This window comes from Phyllostomus discolor, chromosome 10 (genome assembly GCF_004126475.2).
Source record: "Phyllostomus discolor isolate MPI-MPIP mPhyDis1 chromosome 10, mPhyDis1.pri.v3, whole genome shotgun sequence".
NCBI classification, from domain to species: domain Eukaryota; kingdom Metazoa; phylum Chordata; class Mammalia; order Chiroptera; family Phyllostomidae; genus Phyllostomus; species Phyllostomus discolor.
In genome coordinates, this window is record NC_040912.2 from 63,258,456 (window position 1) to 63,280,767 (window position 22,312).

Consider the following 22,312-nt stretch of genomic DNA (forward strand, 5'->3'; position numbering starts at 1 on the left):
AGGTAACTTTCCCTTAATTATTCTGAGCCTAGTCACTAATCTAGTCAATTCATTTCTGAGGCAGAAATGCCTGGGCTGAATGGATCTGTAAAAGTTTTGAACTATTTTATTCAACCTAGATTAATAGGAATAACCACCACAGGTGATCCAAGTTACAAGTCAACAGCTTCAAAGTCTCCCACCAACAGAAGTTACAACATGGCTCTTAGTTAAGCCTATGTGCAGTGGTCTCGGATAAATCTTAGCTAAGTGATATTTTAGGTTTTATGCTTAGGGCACACAGCAAAGGAGCCAAAAATTGTCTAAGAACACATGCAATAGATAGCCCCAGAGATGTTGCATATTTCTGTGAGAACTAGAGAACATATACTTAGAAAACTCTCAAAAGTAGGTAAAAATTAGTCATAATTATTAGTAGTAAATCTCACTTTTGAAGCTTACCATAATGGATAGCTGTTGTCCATATGACATTAGAATTCATTCACATTTATTTTATATGAGCAACCCCTATGCTCCTGGTTCTCACACAATCTAGGTAATTTGGTGTGTGGGGCTGCTCAAACCACAGCTCTAGGGTGGGCCCAAGACCAGAGAAGTTGGATTAGGTATATATAATTTATAAAAGTTGCTCCAGTAGGAATTATCCAAGGTATTTAACTAGAACTACAGGGGTTGGGGAAGGGGGCGGAGCTCTCCTTCTCTTTGGTTGCCAAGCCTAGCTGAATGTATCCATTAGTTGTGATAATCAGAGGACCCTGACATAATAAGCTCATAAAATAAAGAAAAAAATCCTACATAATATAAAATCCATAGGTAAAAAAAATTCTCCAAGGACAAATAAGCATTTCTTTACATTTCTTCACAAGTTTTTTATGTTGTTCCTCAATTTACCTTCTGGGCAGTAAGTAGCTAAGTTCCATTATCCTACAACATCATAAAGAGGCAAAAAGTCTTTCACTCTCTTGGGTCATGTTTAAGGACTGAAAAGAACTTCCCAGAAGGCCCAGCAGCCTGCATAAAATGCCAGAATTACAGCACAAGCCCATTCTTAAAATAATATCTGGCAAGAGAAATAGAGCCACAGGAATTAGCTTATGTTATTAATCAAACACTATGTCTTCTTTGTGAAGGAGTGTATGTCTGAAGAAAAAAATGTACCATAGTCTTTTTATCTACTCATTTACTAGTAGGCAAAAAAAAAAAAAGACCATGGTACATTTCTACAGTGGAATAGTACACAGCAGAAAATAAAGATAGAACTCCTACCCTTTGTGACACCATGGATGGAACTGGAGAGCATTACGCTGAGTGAAATAAGCTAGTCAGTGAAGGACATACACGATCTCACCTCTAAGTGGAACCTAATCAACAAAACAAGCAACCAAGCAAAATATAACCAGAGACATTGAAATAAAGAACAAACTGACAGCAACCAGAGGGGATGAGGAAGAAAGATAATGACAGAAAACAGGGAATGTCCATCAAGGAACATGTACAAAGGGCACATAGACAAAGCCAAAGGGGATAGGTTCATGGGTAAGAGGTGGGGATGGTTGGGGCAGAGGGCCAAGGTAGGGTAAAAATGGAGACAACTATACTTGAACAACAATAAAAAATAAAATACCACAAAAAGTAAATTTTAAAAAAGGAAAAAGCATTTGGAAGGACAAACTGTGTCCATAGCTAAGGATAGGCTATGATAGTGTCTACTCAATGGCTGGAAATAAAGACAGCATAGAAGAAAACAAAGGCAAAGTTATGGAGAGATGCCCACATACAAACAAGGTCTGTCCAGAAGGTATCTAGCCATGTAATGTGAAAAAACAGAGATATTTATTGAAGAAGACAGAAGATACAAGAAACATTGTACATAAGACCCCCTTCAAAGGTAACTTTAGTTGGGAAAAGCCAGAAGTCACAGGGCACCAAATCTGGGTAATAGGGGGCTGAGTCACCTGGGTGATTTGATGTTTCACCAAAAAACTCCATGGGACGTGATGCATGAGTGGGCGTGTTGTCATGATGAAGCTGCCAAACACCAGTTGCCCATAGCTGCAGTCTTAAGGAAAAAATTATCTGAGTCTGGTTGTATGATCTCATCTCCCTCTTGTTCTCATACATAAGGTCTGTCCAGAAGGTATCAGCCATGTAATATGAAAAATAGAGATATTTATTGAAGATACAAGATACAAAAAACATTGTACATAGAACAATGATGCATCAGTCCTACCAAAGTAGGTACCTTGGGCCTCACACAGTTCTCCTAATCACCATCAGCTGCCCCACTGTATTTTTCTGAATATCATCAATGGTCTAAAATCTCATCCCTTTCAAAGGTGATTTTAGTTTTGGAAAAAGCCAGATGTCACAGGGTGCCAAGTCTGGGCTGAAGGGAGGCTGAGTCACCTGGGTGATTTGATGTTTCACCAAAAACCCTGCACAAGATATGATGTATGAGCAGATGCGTTGTCATAATGAAGCTGCCAATCACGAGTTGCCCATAGCTGTGGCTTTCTGAATCATCTGAATAGTTTCCGTGGAGGAATGTTCATGCTTAATGCAAAACTTGATGCAGATCCATTGCTCTCCTCGCTCAGCCATTTTAAATGAGATGGCCACACAGTACACATGCTCACTCAACAGGCATTACCACCTCCACACCAACTAGTACAGTGAAGACATCATTCATTGTTCATGTACACGCATTTAGTCCACTCTCCTTGGCTGCCAGTTTACATCAATGTCATGCAAACCATTTTCATTATATTAACAATGGCTGGACTTTTTCTGTACAGACCTCATATTTTAGGTAATTCCTTTCATGTTTAAGCCCCACAGAACCAGGTTCTGCCATCTCCAACCAATAGTCCCCTGGCTAATATGCTAACTCAAAGCATTCCTCTGAACCTAGCAGGTTTTATATTTATCCACATGAACTAAAATAATCTTTCATGGTTTCCTATCTCTGGTCTTATCTATCTTTATATCTACCCTTAAAATCTTAACCATCTTCATAACTATATTTCAAACATCATCTTTTCATGAAGCATTTCCAAAAAAATCTAATTTTGGTAATGGTTTCTTCTTTACTTAAAATGAAGAGCAACTATCTAACCAGCATTTAAAATATACACATGTAATCTACTAAGATTTGATATAAAACAGATTTGGAGATAATTATTTTAATTATTCTTATAATACAGAATAAAGAAGCAAAGAGAGGTTATATGTCTTGTACAATGTCTAAATTAGAACTTGGGTTTAACATCAAGATTCATACTCTTTCCCTCCCTGAGTCTCAGGTGTGCCTCACTGCACCACCCCACTATCATGTGGTCTCTTGACATGTCCATTTTACCTCACTCAAAATTTCCTTTTCTATGGTGCAAAATTTCCTTTTCTATTATGCTTTATACATAGTAAGTATTAAATAAATATTTGGTTAATTGAACAGCTTGGTTTGATATATAAATAAAAATCATCAATGATTACTGATCAGTTAACAGTAAATATTTCTTTATATAAATACAGATAGGTCAGTATTATGTAACTTTTAAAAAATCTGGCCCTGGCCAGGTGGTTCAGTCTGTTGGAGCATTATCCCATACACAAAAAGGTTGTGGGTTTGATTCCCAGTCAGAGCACTTACCTAGGTATAGGGTTCAATCTCTACTCATGGTTCATATGAGAGACAACTAAGGGATGTTTCTCTCACATATTGAAGTCCCTACCCCTGCTCTCTCTTTTTCCCTTCCTCTCTTTCTAAAAATATTAATAAAAATATGCTCAAGTAAGGATTTAAAAATGTATTCTGAATATCAAAAGCAAATCCCCAATAATCATTGACAACAAATTGTACTGTTATTCTATGTAGTCTCTGGAAAGCAAGATAATTGGCAAAAAAAAGTTTTCAATATATAGTTTCAATGAAGTAAGTACTGCATCCAAGGAAAAGTTAGCAGGAAATAAATATAATTTCCTCTAACCCATAGTGAAATGCTGGTTAAGAAAATAGCACCCTCATTCTATGAAATTAGACTCAGAAAGCTAAGCTTTAAACCTCATTTCATCTTTGTCAGGTAAAATTAGTATTAGTGACTTTTTATAAAATAGAGGTTCTGCGCATCAGAAAAAAGAAAAGAAATACTTCTCTTTAAATAGTCTATTTGGGAACTAATAAAGAAAAAAGGGACTTTTCCCCCAATTTTTTAAAGATTTAAATTAAAGACTTCCATCATTAACATACCCCAGTTCATTGATTTACTGATGAACAGTATCCACATTATGCAATAATGTCAGTATTCACTTTCTTTAAGTAAAAATGTTTAAAGTCACACTTTAAAATGTGTCTTTAAAATGTGTAATTAAAATGTTTCATATTTTTTCATATTTTCTGCAAAATCTAAAACCATAAATAAATCAAATATAACTTTTCAAAATGTGTGAGAAGAACTTACACACTCTTTACAGATAATTTTAGTGGTTGATAAATGAGCAATGTGAAGGCAACAGCAATAAAATAGGGAATAAGATACCATCCCTTCATTGCCTGTTATTCCAGGAATATGTGCTAATACCAAGATATATGTCTATCCATTGCCTTAAAAGAACATTCTGTCTTTCTTCAGTTCATCTTTAACTTCTAGTTATTCTCTCAAAGTAGAGTTATACTTTTTGTGATAACAATCTTTTTTTCTTTATTCTACAAGTTGTAGAACATCTGAATATAATAGCTATTAGTCATGGTAAATTAAGCAAAATTCAGTCATGAGTTTATGAGGGTGTCTTATTATGTGTGGAGCTTCAAACAGAAAATCTGAAGATTAAATCACTCATAGAAAATACTATAGAACATTAGACATATAATTAAATGAGTGTTTATAGAGATTAGAAAGATAGATAGATGATAGGTAGACAGATAGGACAGTTAAAGCCTTATTACCTATCTTCCTCAATAATATTATATAATCTTTTTTCTGCACCAAGAAATATTTTCTAATATTCTTCTATTATCTTTTCTGTTTCAAAAATTCAGAAGAAAACACCATTTACTAAGCAATTTAAATTTATTCTTACAATCAGAAGCTTTTTTATTTGATATTTTATTTTGAAAACATATAAAGTTTATATTCCTTTTCATTATTATATGGAAAATATAATAGTTGAGTGAGTCATTTAAATTCTAAAATGCACACATTTAGTTAAATCATATTTACATATATTAATTTGGGTAATTTTATACATGATTATCTATTTGAGTAATATTTCATTAACTATTCTATTGTGCAGAAATGGCCATAGCATTTCAGGGTGCAGTTTAAATAACGTTCATTCTTCTTTCCTGATACTTAAATTAGCCTTTGGCAAATCTAACCAACAAAAGAATGAAAGCATTTTATTTTTCCCAATAAATTGAATTTAAAAGATCTTAGGAAAATGATTTTACTATGTACTAAGACATTTTTTGGTAATCAGAAGCTTTTATTTATTTAAATCACATCAACCTTCTCAGGTCTAGAAATACTTACTTTTCTTTGCATTAGCAGAGGAGAGTCTGTTCCTTCCTCTTTAAAACTTGATTCCATACTGCTTATATCCTCAATAGCATCTTCCATCTAGCAAAATACAGCACATTTAGAATAATGTGTATAATAATGGGTATAATGATAAAAGTTGTGCTTCATCCTGAATTTAAAGACAAAAATTTTAGTAACTATTATTTTTTTAAATATTCAAAGTTATATGTATATAAAAACCTAGAATATTTTAGAACTCAAAATGATGTAATCTTGAAACAATTTGATTTCTGTTGCTTTTTCTTGCATTTATTTCTACCTACTGGCAGATAATAGTTGGGCAAATGATCCTGGGCTAGTCCCTTGAAAATCACTATCACCATAAATACAGTGTTTTTCATGAAGTAACTCAAGCCATGGTCCATATCTTTAAATTGTAGGAAGAAAACTTTTCTTTTAAAATGTTTCAATTGAAATCTAAGTACTAACCAGGCCTGACTCTGCTTAACTTCTGATATCAGATCAGATCAGCTGCATTCAAGGTAGTAGGACCATATTTGAAAAATAAGAGCTAGTTTTTTGAAAAGATAATCAAGATTCATAAACTTTTAACCAGACTCTTCAAGAAAAAAAAGAGATAGCTTATTTTGCTCATTAGATTCCACATATATGTGAAATCCATACCATATGGTTATATGGTATTTATTTTTTTTCTGACTGGCTTATTGAACTTAGCATAATAGTGTCCAGGTCCATCCATACTGTTGCAAAAGGCAAGACTTTCTTCTTTTTTACGGCTGAGTAGTGTCCTATTGGGTAAATATACCAGTAATTGTTTTATCCACATGTCTACTGATGGCCAATTGGTAAAGGGATTGGACACAAAAAAACAACACTCATAGACAAACACCAGTATGGTCATAATCAGAAGAAAAAAAGGAAATGGTAGGATCAGGAGAGTATAAATGAGGGATAAATAGTGATGGAAAGAGACACTACTTGGGGTGGTGAACACACAATACAATATACAGACGATGTACTACAGAATTGTACACTTTAAACTTACATAATTTTTATACAATGTAATCACAATAAATTCAATAAAAATTAATTTAAAAAAGAAAAAAGAGGACCCAAATAAATAAAATAATAAATGAAAGAGAAATAACAAATGACACCAACAAAATGCAAAGATTGTAAGAAAATATTATGAACAACAACATTCCAACAAAATGGGCAACCTGGGGAAAAAAATGAATAAATTCCTAGCAACACACAATCTTCCAAAACTGAATAAGGAAAAATCAGAGAATCTGAATAGACAGACTGAAACTAGTGAAGTTGAAGTAGTAATCAAAAAACTCCTAAGAAACCAAAGTTCTGGACTGAATGAATATACATGTAAATTTTACCAAACATTCAAAGACAAACTAACACTTATTCTCAGACAATTCCAAAAAAATTCAAGATCAGGTAAGACTCCTAAGCTCATTTTACAAAGCCAGTATTATCTGAATCCCAAAAGCAGATAAAGACACTACAAAGAAAAAAATATATAGGCCAATATCCCTGATGAACATAGATGCTAAAATCTTCAACAAATATTAGCAACCTAAAAACAGCAATAAATTTAAAAAATCATACATTACAATCAAGTGGAATTTATTCCAGGGTGCAAAGTTGGTATAATATCCACAAAACAATAAATGGTGTTACACCACACAAACAAAATGGTGTATAAAAGCACATGATCATATTAACAGATGAAGATAAAACATTTGATAAAATCCAGCATCCATTTATGATTAAAAAAAAAACACTCTCAGCAAAGTGGGAACAGAGGGAACACACTGCAATGTAATAAAGGTCATATATGACAAACCCACAGCCAATATCATACTCAATGGGCAAAAACTGCAAATGTTCCTCTTAAGAGTGGGAACAAGACAGGGTTGTCTGATTTGCCTTCTTATTCAACATAATAGTTGAAGCCATAGCCACAGTAATCAGACAAGAAGAAGAAATAAAAGCCATTCAAATTGGAAAGGAAGAAGTAAAATTGTCACTATTTGCAGGTGACATGATACTGTATGTAGTGAACCCTAAAGACTCTACCAAAAGCTTACTAGAACTGAATTGATTAAAGTAGCAGGATACAAAGTAAATATCCAGAAATCAGTTGCATTTTTAAACACCAATGATGAACTATCTGCAAGGGAAACTAAGAAAACTATCCCATTCACAATTTCTTCAAATGTAATAAATACCTAGAAATAAATTTAACCAAAGATGTAAAATACCTGCACTCAAAATTATAAGACACTGAAGAGACAAACTGAAGAAGCTACAAGTGAATAGAAGCACATACTGTGTTCACGGATAGAAAGAAATGACATCATTAAAATGTGCATACTGCCCAAAGCAATCTATAGATTCAGTGCAAGTATCAATCAAGATACTAATGGCGCATTTTGCAAAACAACTATAATATTCCAAAAATGTATATGGAACACATAAAAGAGCTTGAATAGCCATACCAATGTTAAGAAAGAAGAAAAGAATTGGAGAAATCATGCTACCTGATGTGAAACTAAACTGTATGAACATAATAACCAACACAACATGATATTGGCATAAAAATAGACATATGGATCAATGGAACATATTAGAGAGCCCATAAATAAACCCACAACTTTATGGTCAATTAATATGTGACAAAGGAGACAATAACAAACAATGGAGAAAAGACAGCCTATTCAATAAATCATGTTTGGAAAATTGGACAGAAACATGCAAAAAGTGAAACTAGACCACCTTCTTACACCATATAGAAAAAAAACCTCAAAATGAATTAAAGACTTACATCTTAGACTTGAAACAATAAAACTCCTAAAAGAAAACATAGGCAGTAAAATCTAGGATATATCTTATAGCAATAATTTTTTTCTGATGTACATCCTCGAACAAGAAAAACTAAACAAATGGGACCACTTCAACTAAAAGCTTTTGCACAGCAAAGGAAACTATCAACAAAATGAAAAGACAGACTACTACATTTGAGAACATATTTGCCAATACATCTGATAAGGGGTTAATATCCAAAACTAACTTAAAAGCTTACAAAACTCAACACCAAAATAATAATTCAATTAAAATATAAGAAAAAGGGCCTTAACAGACACTTCCCAGAGACGACACAGGTAGCCAATAGACATATAAACACATGTTAAATGTCACTAATCATCAGAGAAATGCAAATTACAACCACAATAAGGCATCACCTTACACCTGTCAGAATGACTACCATCAATGAATCAACAAAAAACAGTAAGTGTTGATGAAGATGTAGAGAAAAGGGAACTCTCATGCACTGTTGGTAGGAATGCAAATTGCTGCAGCCACTGTAGAAATCAGTATGGAGTTACCTCAAAAATTAAAATGGAACTGCTTTATGTCCCAGTGATTCCACTTCTGGGAATTTATCTGAAGAAACCTGAAACTAATTCAAAAGGATATATGCCATTCTATATTTATTGCAGTGTTATTTACAATAACCAAGATTTGGAAGTAGCCTAAGTGCCTATCAGTAGATGAATGGATAAAAAATGTGATACATTTACACAGTGGAATTCTGCTCAGCCATCAAAAAGAAGGAATTCTTACCCTTTGCAACAGCATGGAGGTATCTGGAGAGTATTATGGTAAGTGAAATAAGTCAGTCAGATAAAGACAAATACCATATGATCTCACTCGTGTGTGGAATCTAATGAACAAAATGAACTAATGAGCAAAACAGAGAAAAACTCATAGATGGAGAGTAAGCTAAAAACTGTTGGGGAGGTGGGTAGCTGGGTTGGGAGAGTGGAGGGATTGAATGAAAAAGAAACAAGGAAAAAAAACTCATGGACATGGATAACAGTATGGCACAGCTAGGGGAGGGGTTAGGGAGAGGGGGTAAGGGTAATAAATGGTAACAGAAAGAGGTTTGATTTAGAGTGGTGAACACAGAATACAGTGCACAGATGATGTGTTGTGGAATTGTGCACCTGAAACCTGTATATTTTTTCTAGCCAGTGTCATTCCAGTGAAATCATTAGAAAGGAAAAAATGTTTTGATTGCATCTTACAGGTATACAAATGTAAGTGGTCAAATACAAGTACAACTAACTGGAAACACATTCAACTTTACAAAATGACAAATAATAATGGAAAAAATAACAACAAAACTAATCATAGATACCTTAAACTGTAACAGTAACAAACATTTATGTAGTGTTGGAGATATGCTGGGCACTGTTCTATATACTTTACATACATCAGTTTATTTACTCTTCATATTAGCCCTATGAAGCAGATACTATCATCATCTCCATTGTAAAGATGAGAAACTGGGAGAAAAGGAAGTTTAATAATATGTTTCAAAATATGTAGCTAGTGAATGACAGAGGTAGGACTGAAATCCTGGAAATTTGGATCTATAGTCCTAATTTATTTATTTATTTTCTGCAAAGTTCTTTTTTTTATTGCTTTTTCCTATGTTCTTCCAGAAAGCAATACAAAAACAGATGTATCTGGTTTTGTGGTTAGTTATTTCTTAAAGTCTCAAAGTTTATACTTTACTGTCTTGTGATAGGTAGTCTGTGATTTTAGTCATGGTTCCTATAACACATACCTTAAGTATAGGGACCCAAGTTGTGAAGAGATCAAAATATTTGTCAAATATTCTCAGCTCTTCATGAAGTTAACCCAGTAAGAAAATAAAGATTTTATTCTTTAAAATCACGTCTAGTACTCCTACAAGCCAATCAGAGCAACAGACCAGGAATCACTTTTTAAAAAGGCATTGCAGTTTAAAATACAGCTGATGACAAATTCTACTCCCTTTCTCAACTCTTTCTAAAATTGATTTATTTCTAAGTTATAGAAATAACTTAGCTGAAGATTTACAAAGCTATGTTTTAAAATACCTTGCTTGCCAGCCTCTTCTCTTTAGCTTTACTAGCTATCTTCTTTCTCATTATGTTCTCTTTAGTGAAATTTTAAAATATAAACACAATGAGTGTGAAAATACTGAATTTATATAACTGTAATACTGTTAATCTCCCATGATGTACAGAAACAATAAAAAATATCTCTGGGAGATATACAAAAATATTTTGTGATTTTGTTATCTTCTAAACAAAATTTCTGAGAATTTAGAGCATCAAATGTTCAGAGACACCTACTAAGATAGTCCCAAAGGTTATATGCCAAAAAATTGAAACACTATTCATATGTTAATTTAACAAATATTTATTGAACAATATTTATTTCAAGATCTTGTAAATACTGGAGCTATAAAAACAAGCAACACAAAGTTTCTGTTCTCATGGAGCTCAAACTCTTTTGAGGAAACAGAAAATAAGCAGTTAATAGCAAAAACTAGTTTGAAAACAATTAAAGAAGGAAGTCAATATAGTTTAATGGGAAGAAATGTTGCTTTAGAAAATTGTCACACAAGGATTTACTGATATTTGAACACAGGCACGAATAACATGAGGAAAGGTAGCCTTTGGAAATAAATCAAAAAATTATGAAGACCCTAAAGTAGGAACAAGCTCAGACTATTTGAGAAAGAGTGAGAACGCCAACAGAAATGGAGTAGAGTGAACAAGGGCAACTGAGGTTTCAGTCAAAAAGTAGGCAAGAAAACTACATTGTAGAAATCTCTAGGCCAGTGCTATCCTACAAAAATTTCTGCCATAATGGGACTGTCCTATATTTTGTTGTTTATATAGCAGCAATTAATCACATATAGCTACTGAGGCTTGAAATGTGGCTAGTGTAACTGATGAACTGAATTTTAATTGCATTAAATTTTAAAGACTTTATTGAATTTGAATTAATTTAAAATTAATTTAAAGAGCCACATATGGATAATGGTACCATATTCAAGAGTATAACTCTAGACCACTGTCTAAACTTTAGATGTTATTCTATGTGCTTTGAAAGATGTTCCAACAATCTAGGATAATAAATATGTGTTTTGTTTCTTTTGGTTAGTCCAGTCTTCGAAAGTTTTACAGTATGTTATTTATTGTTACTGAACTCAAATTTTAATTTCATAACATTTCTTTCATTCACTTTATGCCATTAAGAGGACAACAAATTTTTTTTCTGAACAGATATGAAGAAGACCTGAAGAGAGAAGGATGGTAAGAATAACTTATGGTAAATATTTTTCTTTGAGGTACTGCTGGTAGTTTCACAAACAATTACAAATAAGTCATTTAACCTTTTATATTTCCTATAAACTTACAGCATAAATAACTCAATCTCTTGCATATCTAATTTTTCTTCTTGCCTATAAATATGCTTAGGTTTCTCCTATTTCAGAGGGAAATCTTTCTTCCCTACATGTGATAGTTCATCCACCTAAGAGTCTCTGTCTTTGCTTTTAACACCTCTACCTTATTTCTGTTATCCACCAACATTACTAACTTTTTCTCTAATTTACTGAAGAAGTTGGTTCTTCTATTACCCAAAATTGATTTAAAGATCTAAAGTATAGTCCAAAATTTTGTTTCACATCTTCCAAGAATCTTCATAATTAATTCATCCTGGAATCCAATTGATATTTTTAAAAAGATAACAAATACAACATTTTGAATTAGAAGAAATGATTAACAGCTTAGATAAAAGCACAATTACAAATCTGCAAAACAACCACCCTCAAAGTAATAAATGATGATAATGAAATACACAGAAAAAGAACATATGATTTTGACAAAAATCAAAATGTCAAAAATAGACACAGAAAGTATGAGGTTCAAGGACAAAGGAAAATGTTTACAAGGTTCAAATGATTTTTTTAAGAAAGGTCTACAAACACTAACAATAAAGCCTTTCAACATCACAGGGTACAAAATAACAATGCGATAATATTTTAAATATTAAAGGTAAAGGACTTTGAACCTAAACATTTACAAACAATTATATATCCTTTAAGTATATGGTGTGATAAAATTTTTCTTAGGCATACAAATTCTGAAGTTTTAAAGCAAAAAGACATTTTAAAAACACTCAGAAGGCAATTTAGTCAGGTGATAAATACAACTATGAAATAAATACAAAATATAAAAAGAATGAGTAAGCTACAGTAAAGATTTTGAGATCTAAATAACAAGTATATACCACAAGATCAGTCCAGCAAAAGTCCAGCCATTGTTAATATAATGAGAATGATTTGCACAACATTGATGTAAACTGGCAGCCAAGGAGTATGGACTGGAATGTGCATGCATAAACAATGATGCTTTCACTGTACTAGTCAGTGGAGGTGCTGATACCTGCTGAGTGAGCATGTGTACTGTGTGGCCACCTCCTTTAAAATGACTGAGTGAGGAGAGCAATGGATCTGCATCAAATTTTGCATTAAGAATGAATATTCCTTCACAGAAACTATTCAGATGATTCAGAAAGCCACAACTATGGGCAACTCATGATTGGCAGCTTCACCACAACAGCATGCTCGCTCATGCTTGACTTCTTGTGCAGAGTTTCTGGTGAAACATCAAATCACCCAGGTGACTCAGCCCCTGTATAGCCCAATTTGGCACCCTGTGACTTCTGGCTTCTCCCAAAACTAAAATTACCTTTGAAAGGGAAGAGATTTCAGACTGTCAATGATATTCAGAAAAACACAATGGGGCAGCTGATGGTGATTGGGAGAACTATGTGAGGCCCCAAGGTGACTACTTTGAAAAGGACTGAGGCATCATTGTCCCATGTATTATGTTTTTGTATCATGTTATCTTCTTCAATAAATGTCTCTAATTTTCATATTATATGGCTGGATCCCTTCTGGACAGACTTTATATATGAGAGCAAGAAGGAGATGGGACCACACAATCAGACTCAGATAATTTTTTCCTTAAGGATATAATATAGATATTTCTAAACAATGATATAGATAGAAAACATATAACTATGTTTCTTAAAAAATTAAGAGTCATGAGAGAGACAGAGAGAAAGAGAGAGAAACTTAATCTGTCCAATGGTGTATAGGAAAAAGAGATGGCAAATAAGAAAACAGTATAGTAATTTTAAAAAGACATGAGAGAAAACTGAAAACATAGTGGAAAGTTTAACTACAAACATGAACAAAAGGAAAGCTAGAGTAGCAATTTTACTATAAAGCCATATAAAATTCAAGGTTAAATTTTAAAGAAAAAGTAATACCATATGATCAGAAATGCATATGCACCTAAAAATACTTATAGTAACAACTATCAGAACTCAATATATAAAGCAAAACTCTAGGTGAATATTTTAGCTCGACACTCTCAAAGTTATAAATCTGAATTTAACCTTCTCTTCACCTATTCTCTAGGCCACAACTTGGGTCTTGTCATCTCCTAAATTACTCTATTTCTGAAATCTTAAATTTTATTTTTATTCATCAAATGTAATCTTATAGTTAGATCCAATCTAGACCCTCTAGCAGATAAATTGGATAAACTTCACAATTTTCATGTTATGATTCTCCATGCCTTTTCCCTATTATCTTTCACTATTACCACCCCAAATATCTACAAATTCAATCTCTCCCCCTCCTGTTAACTCTAAATCCAGGGTGAAATGGCTCTTGCCCACCATCCTACTAAAATTCCTTTTGTTGCTTTTTAATTCAACTTCTTTTTTTAGTGAACTTAATTTTTTTTTAATTTTATTGTTGTTCAAGAACAGTTTTCTGCCTTTTCCCCCCAACTTTCAAATTCAACATATATCCATCACTCCTTATTCTACTAGAGTCAATTGCTACATTTGAGCCTGTGGATGATTCTCTCCTTCTTTAACTCTTTCTTTGGCTTCAGTGACACCACACTGGTTATCTTTTTACTTTATCTTTATGGCCCCTCCCCTCTGACCATCCTTAAATGGTGGTGATATCCTCAATCCCATACATGGTTCACCATTCTCTTAACTAGGTTCATGCTCTCCAAGGACTCTCTCTCTAATTTCAATTTTCAAGTACCACCTGCATGCTGACAACTTCCAAATCTCTTCCTCCACTCTAGATTATTTCTCCTCAAGGCAAACTTGGATATCTATCTGTCACCAGCATCTTCACAAGGTGGTCTCACAGATACCTCAGTCCTAACATGTTCAAATAGAGGGTCTTATCATCTCTCATTGCACTATAGAAAAAAACTCTCAACTACAGGCTTCTTCTCCTACAAAGCTGACAGACTGATATCAAACTCAAATATGATTATGTCATTACAGCCCCCACATTTAATCCCTTTAATGATTTGGTGTTGTTTAACATAAAGTACCAGACTTTCTGTGATTTGTCTATTGCCTACTTCTCTAGTATCTCCTTTAACCACCATCTGCTTCTCACTTTCCACTCACCTCATGCTGTTTCCCATCTCTATTCTTGGTTTATGCTATCTCACCTGGCTCCATATTGCACTAGCCATTTTCCTCCATTTCTTACTGTTGACATACTTCTGATAAGAATAGCACTTCTGTATTTCTACATATACATACCATTGCCCTTTCTACATATTATAATTATTATTTTTCTCTCCTCTTAACTTAGAGCACCTAGAAAGTACAGAAGATAAAAAAGGACAATGAATAATAAATGTAGGACATGCTCTGAAAATGCTATGATAAGTGCAATTTTTATCCATATAATGATATAGCTGTAACTATACAAACTCAGAGAATAGGCCTTAATTTCAGAGAACCACCCGGGAAAGCACCATAGAGAAGAAACCTGAAATGAATTTTCAAGGGATTTGGGATTTTCCAGACAAATGGTGGAGTATGAATGAATAGTTGGGGAAGAACAGGTGTTAAAAAAGGAAACACTGTGAGAATCATATGGCTGAAGCCAACAGGGCTAAACCATAAGTCTGGGTCAAAAGGCAAGGCTTAAGTGTGGAAAGTCCTGTGTGCCATGAATACAAATTTGGGTTATCCTGGAAAGGCCATGTTATAAAATGCTTTTTTTGATTTTATATTTCATTGTTTCAGAGACCTTTAATCACCAAGATATTCCTGATTCCAACTCCAAAATCTTGAGTCTAATGATCCTCTCACAGACTTATTTCTGTGATAGCTACGACTTCTGGGGTGTTCTTTGAATTCACAAAATGCTCCTAACGTCATAGGAAGACAAGTTTAGGAGAAAGAAGCACCAAAGTGACAACATCAACCATCACCTGAGCCACCACATTGCCCTTGTATTAGGAATTTTTAAATGTAAGCATCAAAACAATTCTTTAAGATATAGAAATGTTAATGAGTGAGGTTAAGAATTGAAACCCCACAGCTAGGAGGTGGTAGCAGTAATGTCATGCTGTGTGACTCTAAAGAATGCAGTTTCTGCTTAGTTACTTGGACTCCTAGCACCAATCAAAGAATATTGGAAAATTGCAAATCATATGGTACATTTTAGGTATTAAAGATAACAAGAGTGTAAATAATGGCAGTATGTGAAAATGTGTAAGTTACAAATCAAATTCAAAGAGAACACAAAATGATTAAAGCTATAAAGACTGGTTTGAACTATGACTTAAAGGATATCAATGATGGAAGAGACTTCTATATGCACATTTTGTAGTTAAATGATTTTTTAAAGAAAAATTTTGTGCTCATTGCCCTTAGACTACTCTAGGGATTTTTTATCCTTCCAAGCCATGCAATTCCTTATGACTGATACCACCTAAAAGACTACAAAGATCACATTAATTTCCTTTATAATGTACAAACTTATTATTTTTTAAAAGGTAAACTGTGTACTTAAGGAATAAAAATACTTGCTAAGAAAAACTGAGAAGACTGATATATGTTAATTGTCCTTTCTTATTTTTAGAACACATATATCATAAGAAATATCATTTTCTGAGTTTTGCCTAGAATTGACTGGCATATGCATATCCTTTGGGATTTGTCTTTTCCCTTTAGAAATCAATCTTCTACACAAGAAAATGAACTTTGAAAGGTGGTTATAAAATAAATTGTATTGAATTACATCTAATATTTACTGTACAGATGGTTTTTGTCCTACATATATTTTATTATATTCACAGAATGAATAGAAATTCTAGTTTACATTTTAAAGGGGGTGGATATTCTATATACCTACTATTGAAAAGTTTAAGTAAATATACATGTAGAGATTTATATCCCATTTTGGGTTTCAATGAGTCCTGTTTTGTGGTTGTTTTATATTTTGTTAAACAAGTTACCAAATCCTTATTCTTTTCCTTTTTTCAGATTAACATAAAATTTGAACACACAAAAGAACCTTCCTCTATCACTTGGAATTCAAATAATGGAACTGAGCATTACTCTTTTGTACCTGGAAGCTACAGACTTAATAACTGAAAGGCAGTGACCCAAAATCAGTAATATCCATCAGGAATGTAGATTGGTAGATTGAACTTGGCGGGGGGGCGTCATAGGACCATAGCTCCATCTAACAAATCAAGTGAAAAGAAAATAGAAAGCTTAGTGATTAATGTGGCTTTTCTACATTGTGATAGTAAAGGAAGTCATTTACCCAGTTCTAGTTGTTTTCCTGTTCTATTCATTCTTCATCATTTTTTGAAGGCTTATGTACAAGTCAGTCACAATAAATATAAATTCCATGAAGCTACATAACCTCATTTATTTCATATCATCAGTGGCTCTAAATTCCTCTTATTTACTAAACAGTAGGCAAGTATGTTTTGAAAAAATAATCAATAGTAAAATTTCCATATATAATTCCATAAAATATTAGGTCCAAGAAGATTATTAGTCTTATTTTAATGAACATTTCTAGAGCACATATTTACTATTTAAACATTTTCTGCCTACTTCATTCTAATGTGTATTTAAGATATATAACTATGATAAATATTTTGACAATTTATTAGAAAACCTTTAAAATTAAAGCTAAATATTCTTGAGAGAGGATCCAAGTTGGTTGAAGTTTACACTCACCTCTTCACTAGTGAAAAATTACAACTAAATTATGGAAGAATCAGCCTAAATAAGCAGTGAAAACTAGCTTAACAGAAGTCTTATGATCAAGGATTTACAGAAGAAGACACATCAAGATTTGCAGGTAGAGCTGAAACCAAAAAAAGTCAAAAACATAAAATGGTTCAGACTCTGGAGGGATAGTTCAGCTGTGAAGGTCTTCCCTCAGGAGTGAGAATTCTCAATCCCATAAGACTTTCTAGCCAGAGGAACTAGAGCCAGAAAGAAAAGCCCACATAACATTGACTATGAAAATAAATAGGGATTCCACTAGCCAGGGTGGGATGACACCCTGCTAGAAACCCAGGTGCCCTCTTAAAAGGATAAGCCCAAAGTCTCATTCCCAACCACTCACTCTGGGTGAGGAAAAGGAAAGCAGCTAAAATCAAACTGGAGTCATACAGGGAGACATTGGTAGGTTGGCTTTGCAGAGAAGGCTGAGGGAATAGCAACCAGGGTCCCTGTGCTGAGGGTCTCTCCTATACCACCCAGAGATGCCATCTTTACTGCAAGCACACCCCTTCATATGACACCAGTCTGGGGAAACATACTAGCTACACCCTCCTGAGTCCCTGTGGCCCCAGCCTGTCAAGCTTGTGTCCTGTGAAGAATCTGCAGGCTGCAGCCATCTTGGGCCCATAATAAAGACATTCTTTGAGGGCCCTTAAGGAGGCCTGGGGAAACTCAGGGGCTATTAGAGACTGAGTTGTATGGATCTAGGGTAAGGGCCTTTTTCCCTTTCTTGCCTGACAGGTCACACCATTCTTATGCAGAACCTTTCCTTCACACTACCAAATTTTGGTCTGGTTTAGCCTGATAAACCCTATCGACCTCACTGTGATCACTCCCTGAAACCCAGACCTGGCACAGAAGTCTTTGGGCACCAGGTGGGAGGGGGCTACCCATACCGTACCCTACAATAATTGCTGAATGGCCTCAGACCTAAGTTTGAATCTGTATCAACCTGATGATCTCCACTAGTCCCTACCTAGTAATTCATTTAGAACCTACCACATGCACTCATACCTCCAGAAGCTCTTTAAGGACTGAGCCTAACAAGCTGCTGGCAGGCAGAGGTGGATCTTGAGGTACTTTGAGCTTTTTGCTGGGCTGGCCTGGACTCAGGGCTGGTTGAAGCCAGCCATGGTATGAATCTTGGCTCTTCCCATATGCAACCAGGCACAGCAAAGGTAACCAAAAACTGTAAATTGCTTCGCATCTTCTAATAGGTAGCCCAGGGCCAGTCGCAGGCAGTATCTGACTTGACCTCCACCATTGTCCCTCCAAAGAGGCCCCAGAACCTACACATGCACCATCAGGCAGACTTCAGACCACATCAGAGCATGACCCAATTAGCTCCACAAATGGCACATATAAAGGGAAAATATCAGCAGACACCATACACTGCTGGGGTTCATTTCATTCTGTGGAGTATTCTCCTACATAGAAGCTTGTACAATGTGATTCAGATCAATCTTCACAGTCAGCCAGCCTGAGAGAAAACCCAATCCACAGACATACCAAAAACAATCAAGACACAACTATCACAGAAGGGCTTACATAACCCACACAAAAGACATTCTGAAAGTACCTAGCTCAGGTGACCAGGAAGACTATATGAATGAGTCCCACAGGGTACCTACTACCTAAAACAACCATACCAAGACTGAGAAACATACCAGATGTACATGACACACAGAAACAAATACAGAGATATCTAAATGAAGAGACAAATAAACAGGCCCCAAATGAAAGAACAGAAGAAATCCCCAGAAAATTAACTAAACAAAATGAAGGCAAACATTTTATTAGAAACAAAGTTCAAAACAATGGTAATAAAGGATGTTCAAGAGACTTAGGGGAAGAATGGATGAACTCAGTGAAAACTTAAAATAGTATATATTAAGTAAGCAAAATAAAAAGATAGCAACCATAAAAAATGAACCATTCAGGCCATCATAAACAAAGCAACAAACAACAAGTGTTGGAGAGGATGTGGAGAAACGGGGTCCCTAGTGCACTGTTGGTGGGACTGCAGACTGGTACAACCATTATGGAAAGCAGTTTGGAACTTCCTCAGAAAACTAAAAATGGATCTGCCTTTTGACCCAGCAATTCCATTGCTGGGACTCTATCCTAAGAACACTAAAACACCAATACAAAAGAACCTTTGCACCCCGATGTTCATAGCAGCACAATTTACAATAGCTAGGTGCTGGAAGCAACCTAGATGCCCATCAGTAAATGAATGGATCAAAAAACTATGGTACATTTACACAATGGAATTCTATACAGCAGAAAGAAAGAAGGAGCTCATACCCTTTGCAACAGCATGGATGGAGCTGGAAAGCATTATGCTAAGTGAAACAAGCCAGGCAGTGAAAGACAAATACCACATGATATCACCTTTAACAGGAATCTAAACAACAAAACAAAACAAACAAAAAACTAGCAAAATATAACCAAAGACACTGAAATAGGGGATAGTCTGACAGTGGCCAGAGGGGAGAGAAGAGGGAATTTCAGGGGGGAATGGGTAGGGATTACAGGAACAAATTTGGAGGACACATGGACAAAAACTAAGGGTGGGGGGTAATGGGGGGAAGGGGGGAGGGTAGGGGGGAGGGGCTGGAACGGGAGTAGGGGGGAGAAAACTGTACTTGAACAATGATTGAAATTAAAAAAAAAATGAACCATTCAGAAATGAAAAATTGAATATTTAAAATAAAGAATAAAGAACCAAAAGCAGACAAGATGAAACAGAAGACTGAATCAGTGATTTGGAAGACAAAGTAGCAAAAAAAATCCAATTAGAGCAGCAAAAAGAAAAAAATAAATAATTAAGGATAGTTAAGGGACCTTTGGAAGAACATGAAGCATAACAACACCCACATAATAGGAATTCCAGAAGGACAAGAGAGAGATCAAAGGATTGAGAAACTATTTGAAGAAATAATAACTGAAAACTTTCCTAACCTGATGAAAAAAAAAAAAACGCAAGTTCAGGAAGCATAGAGAGTCCCAAACAAGATTAACCCAAAGAGGCCCACACCAATAAATATTCTAAGTGAAGAAAAGCAAGGACCTACAATCAAGATTAGTCTCCCCAGCAAGGCTGTCATTTAAAATTGAAGGAGAAATAATGAGCTTCACATGCAAGAAAAAGAGGAACATAGGTTAAAGAATAAAATAGCATAAACTTGTACCTATCAATAATCACTTTAAATATAAATGGGTTAAATGCTCCAATCAAAATAACATAGGTGGCTGAATGAAAAAGAAAACAGATCCACATGTATGCTCCCTACAAGAGACCCACCACAAAACACAAGATATGCATAGACTGAAAGTAAAGGGATAGAAAAAGATACTTCATGCATATGGAAATGAAAATAAAGCTGAGGGTAACAATAATTATATCAACCAACATAGACTTTAAAACAAAGATTATAAAAGGAGACAAGGAAGGCCATTACATAATGATGAAGGAGTCAACCCAACTAGATTGTAAATATTTATGCACCCAACAAAAGGACACCTAAATATGTAGAGCAAAACTTGATGGACATAAAAGGACAAACTGCCAGTAATACAGTTACAGTAGGGGATTTTGACATACTATTGACATCAAATGATAGATCTTCTAGAAAGAAAATAAACAATGACCTTAGATGACACACTAGATCAGATGTATTTAAATGATACCTACAGGGTATTTTATCCCAAAACATCAGAATATACATTCTTTTAAAATGCACATTGAACATTTTCCAAGATAGACCGTATGGTAGGATACAGAACAAGTTTCAATAAATTTAAGACTGAAATCATATCAAACATCTATTCAGACCACAATAGTAGAAAACTAGAAATCAAGGGTCTAGTCAAAGAACATGTATAAAGGACCCATGGACATGGACAACAGGGTGGGGACTGACTGTGGGATTGGGAGGGTAGGTTAGGGTTAGAGGAGAACAGTGTGGAAAAATTGGGACAACTATAATAGAATAATAGAAAAATAAAATAAAATTTTATTATCTAAAGAGAACAAAACTAAAAACATACAAACATATGTAGGCTAAATAACATGTTACTAAACAATGAATGGGTTAATAATGAAATCAAAAAGGAAATCAAAGATATCTTGAGACAAAACTGAAAATACAACAATTCAAAAAGTCATGGGGCCCACCAAAATCAGTCCTAAGAGAAAAATTCATATCAGTACAGGCCTACCTGAAGAAACGAGAAAAATTTCAAATACATAATGTAACTTTATACCTAAAAGAACTAGAAAAATAACAAGAAACAAAGCCCAAAGTAAGTAGAAGTCAGGAAATAATAAAGATCAAAATGAAAATAAATAAAATAGAGTCTAAAAACCAATACAAAAGTTTCATGAAACCAGGAGCTGGTTCTTTGAAATAGATTGGTAAACCTATAATCAGACTCATCGAAAAAAAGTGAGAGAGAGGGGGGCCCCAAATAAAACAAAAAATAAAAGGAACAGTAACAACTGACACCATAGAAATACACAAATTATAACAAAATACTATAAACAATCATATGGCAACAAATTGAACAATCTGGAGGAAATGGATAAATTCCTAGAAACATAAAATCTTCCAAATGAACCAAGAAAAAACAAAAAAGCTGAATAGACCAGTTTTAAGAAACAAAATCATAGCTATAACAATAAAAAAAAACCTCCCAACAAAGAAAAGCTCTAGACCAGATGGCTACACTGGTGAATATTACCGAACACTCATAGAACA

General features: G+C 34.3%; 1 protein-coding gene across 1 annotated transcript in view; it reads right to left on the reverse strand.

Annotated features, from left to right (window-relative positions):
• Positions 1-22,312, reverse strand: part of TFEC (transcription factor EC) — a 123,337-nt gene that overhangs the window by 37,836 nt on the left and 63,189 nt on the right. The window contains exon 3 of the mRNA XM_036010827.1: positions 5,529-5,615. Within this exon, the coding sequence (XP_035866720.1) occupies positions 5,529-5,615 (87 nt within the window). The remainder of the gene's footprint in view (positions 1-5,528; positions 5,616-22,312) is intronic.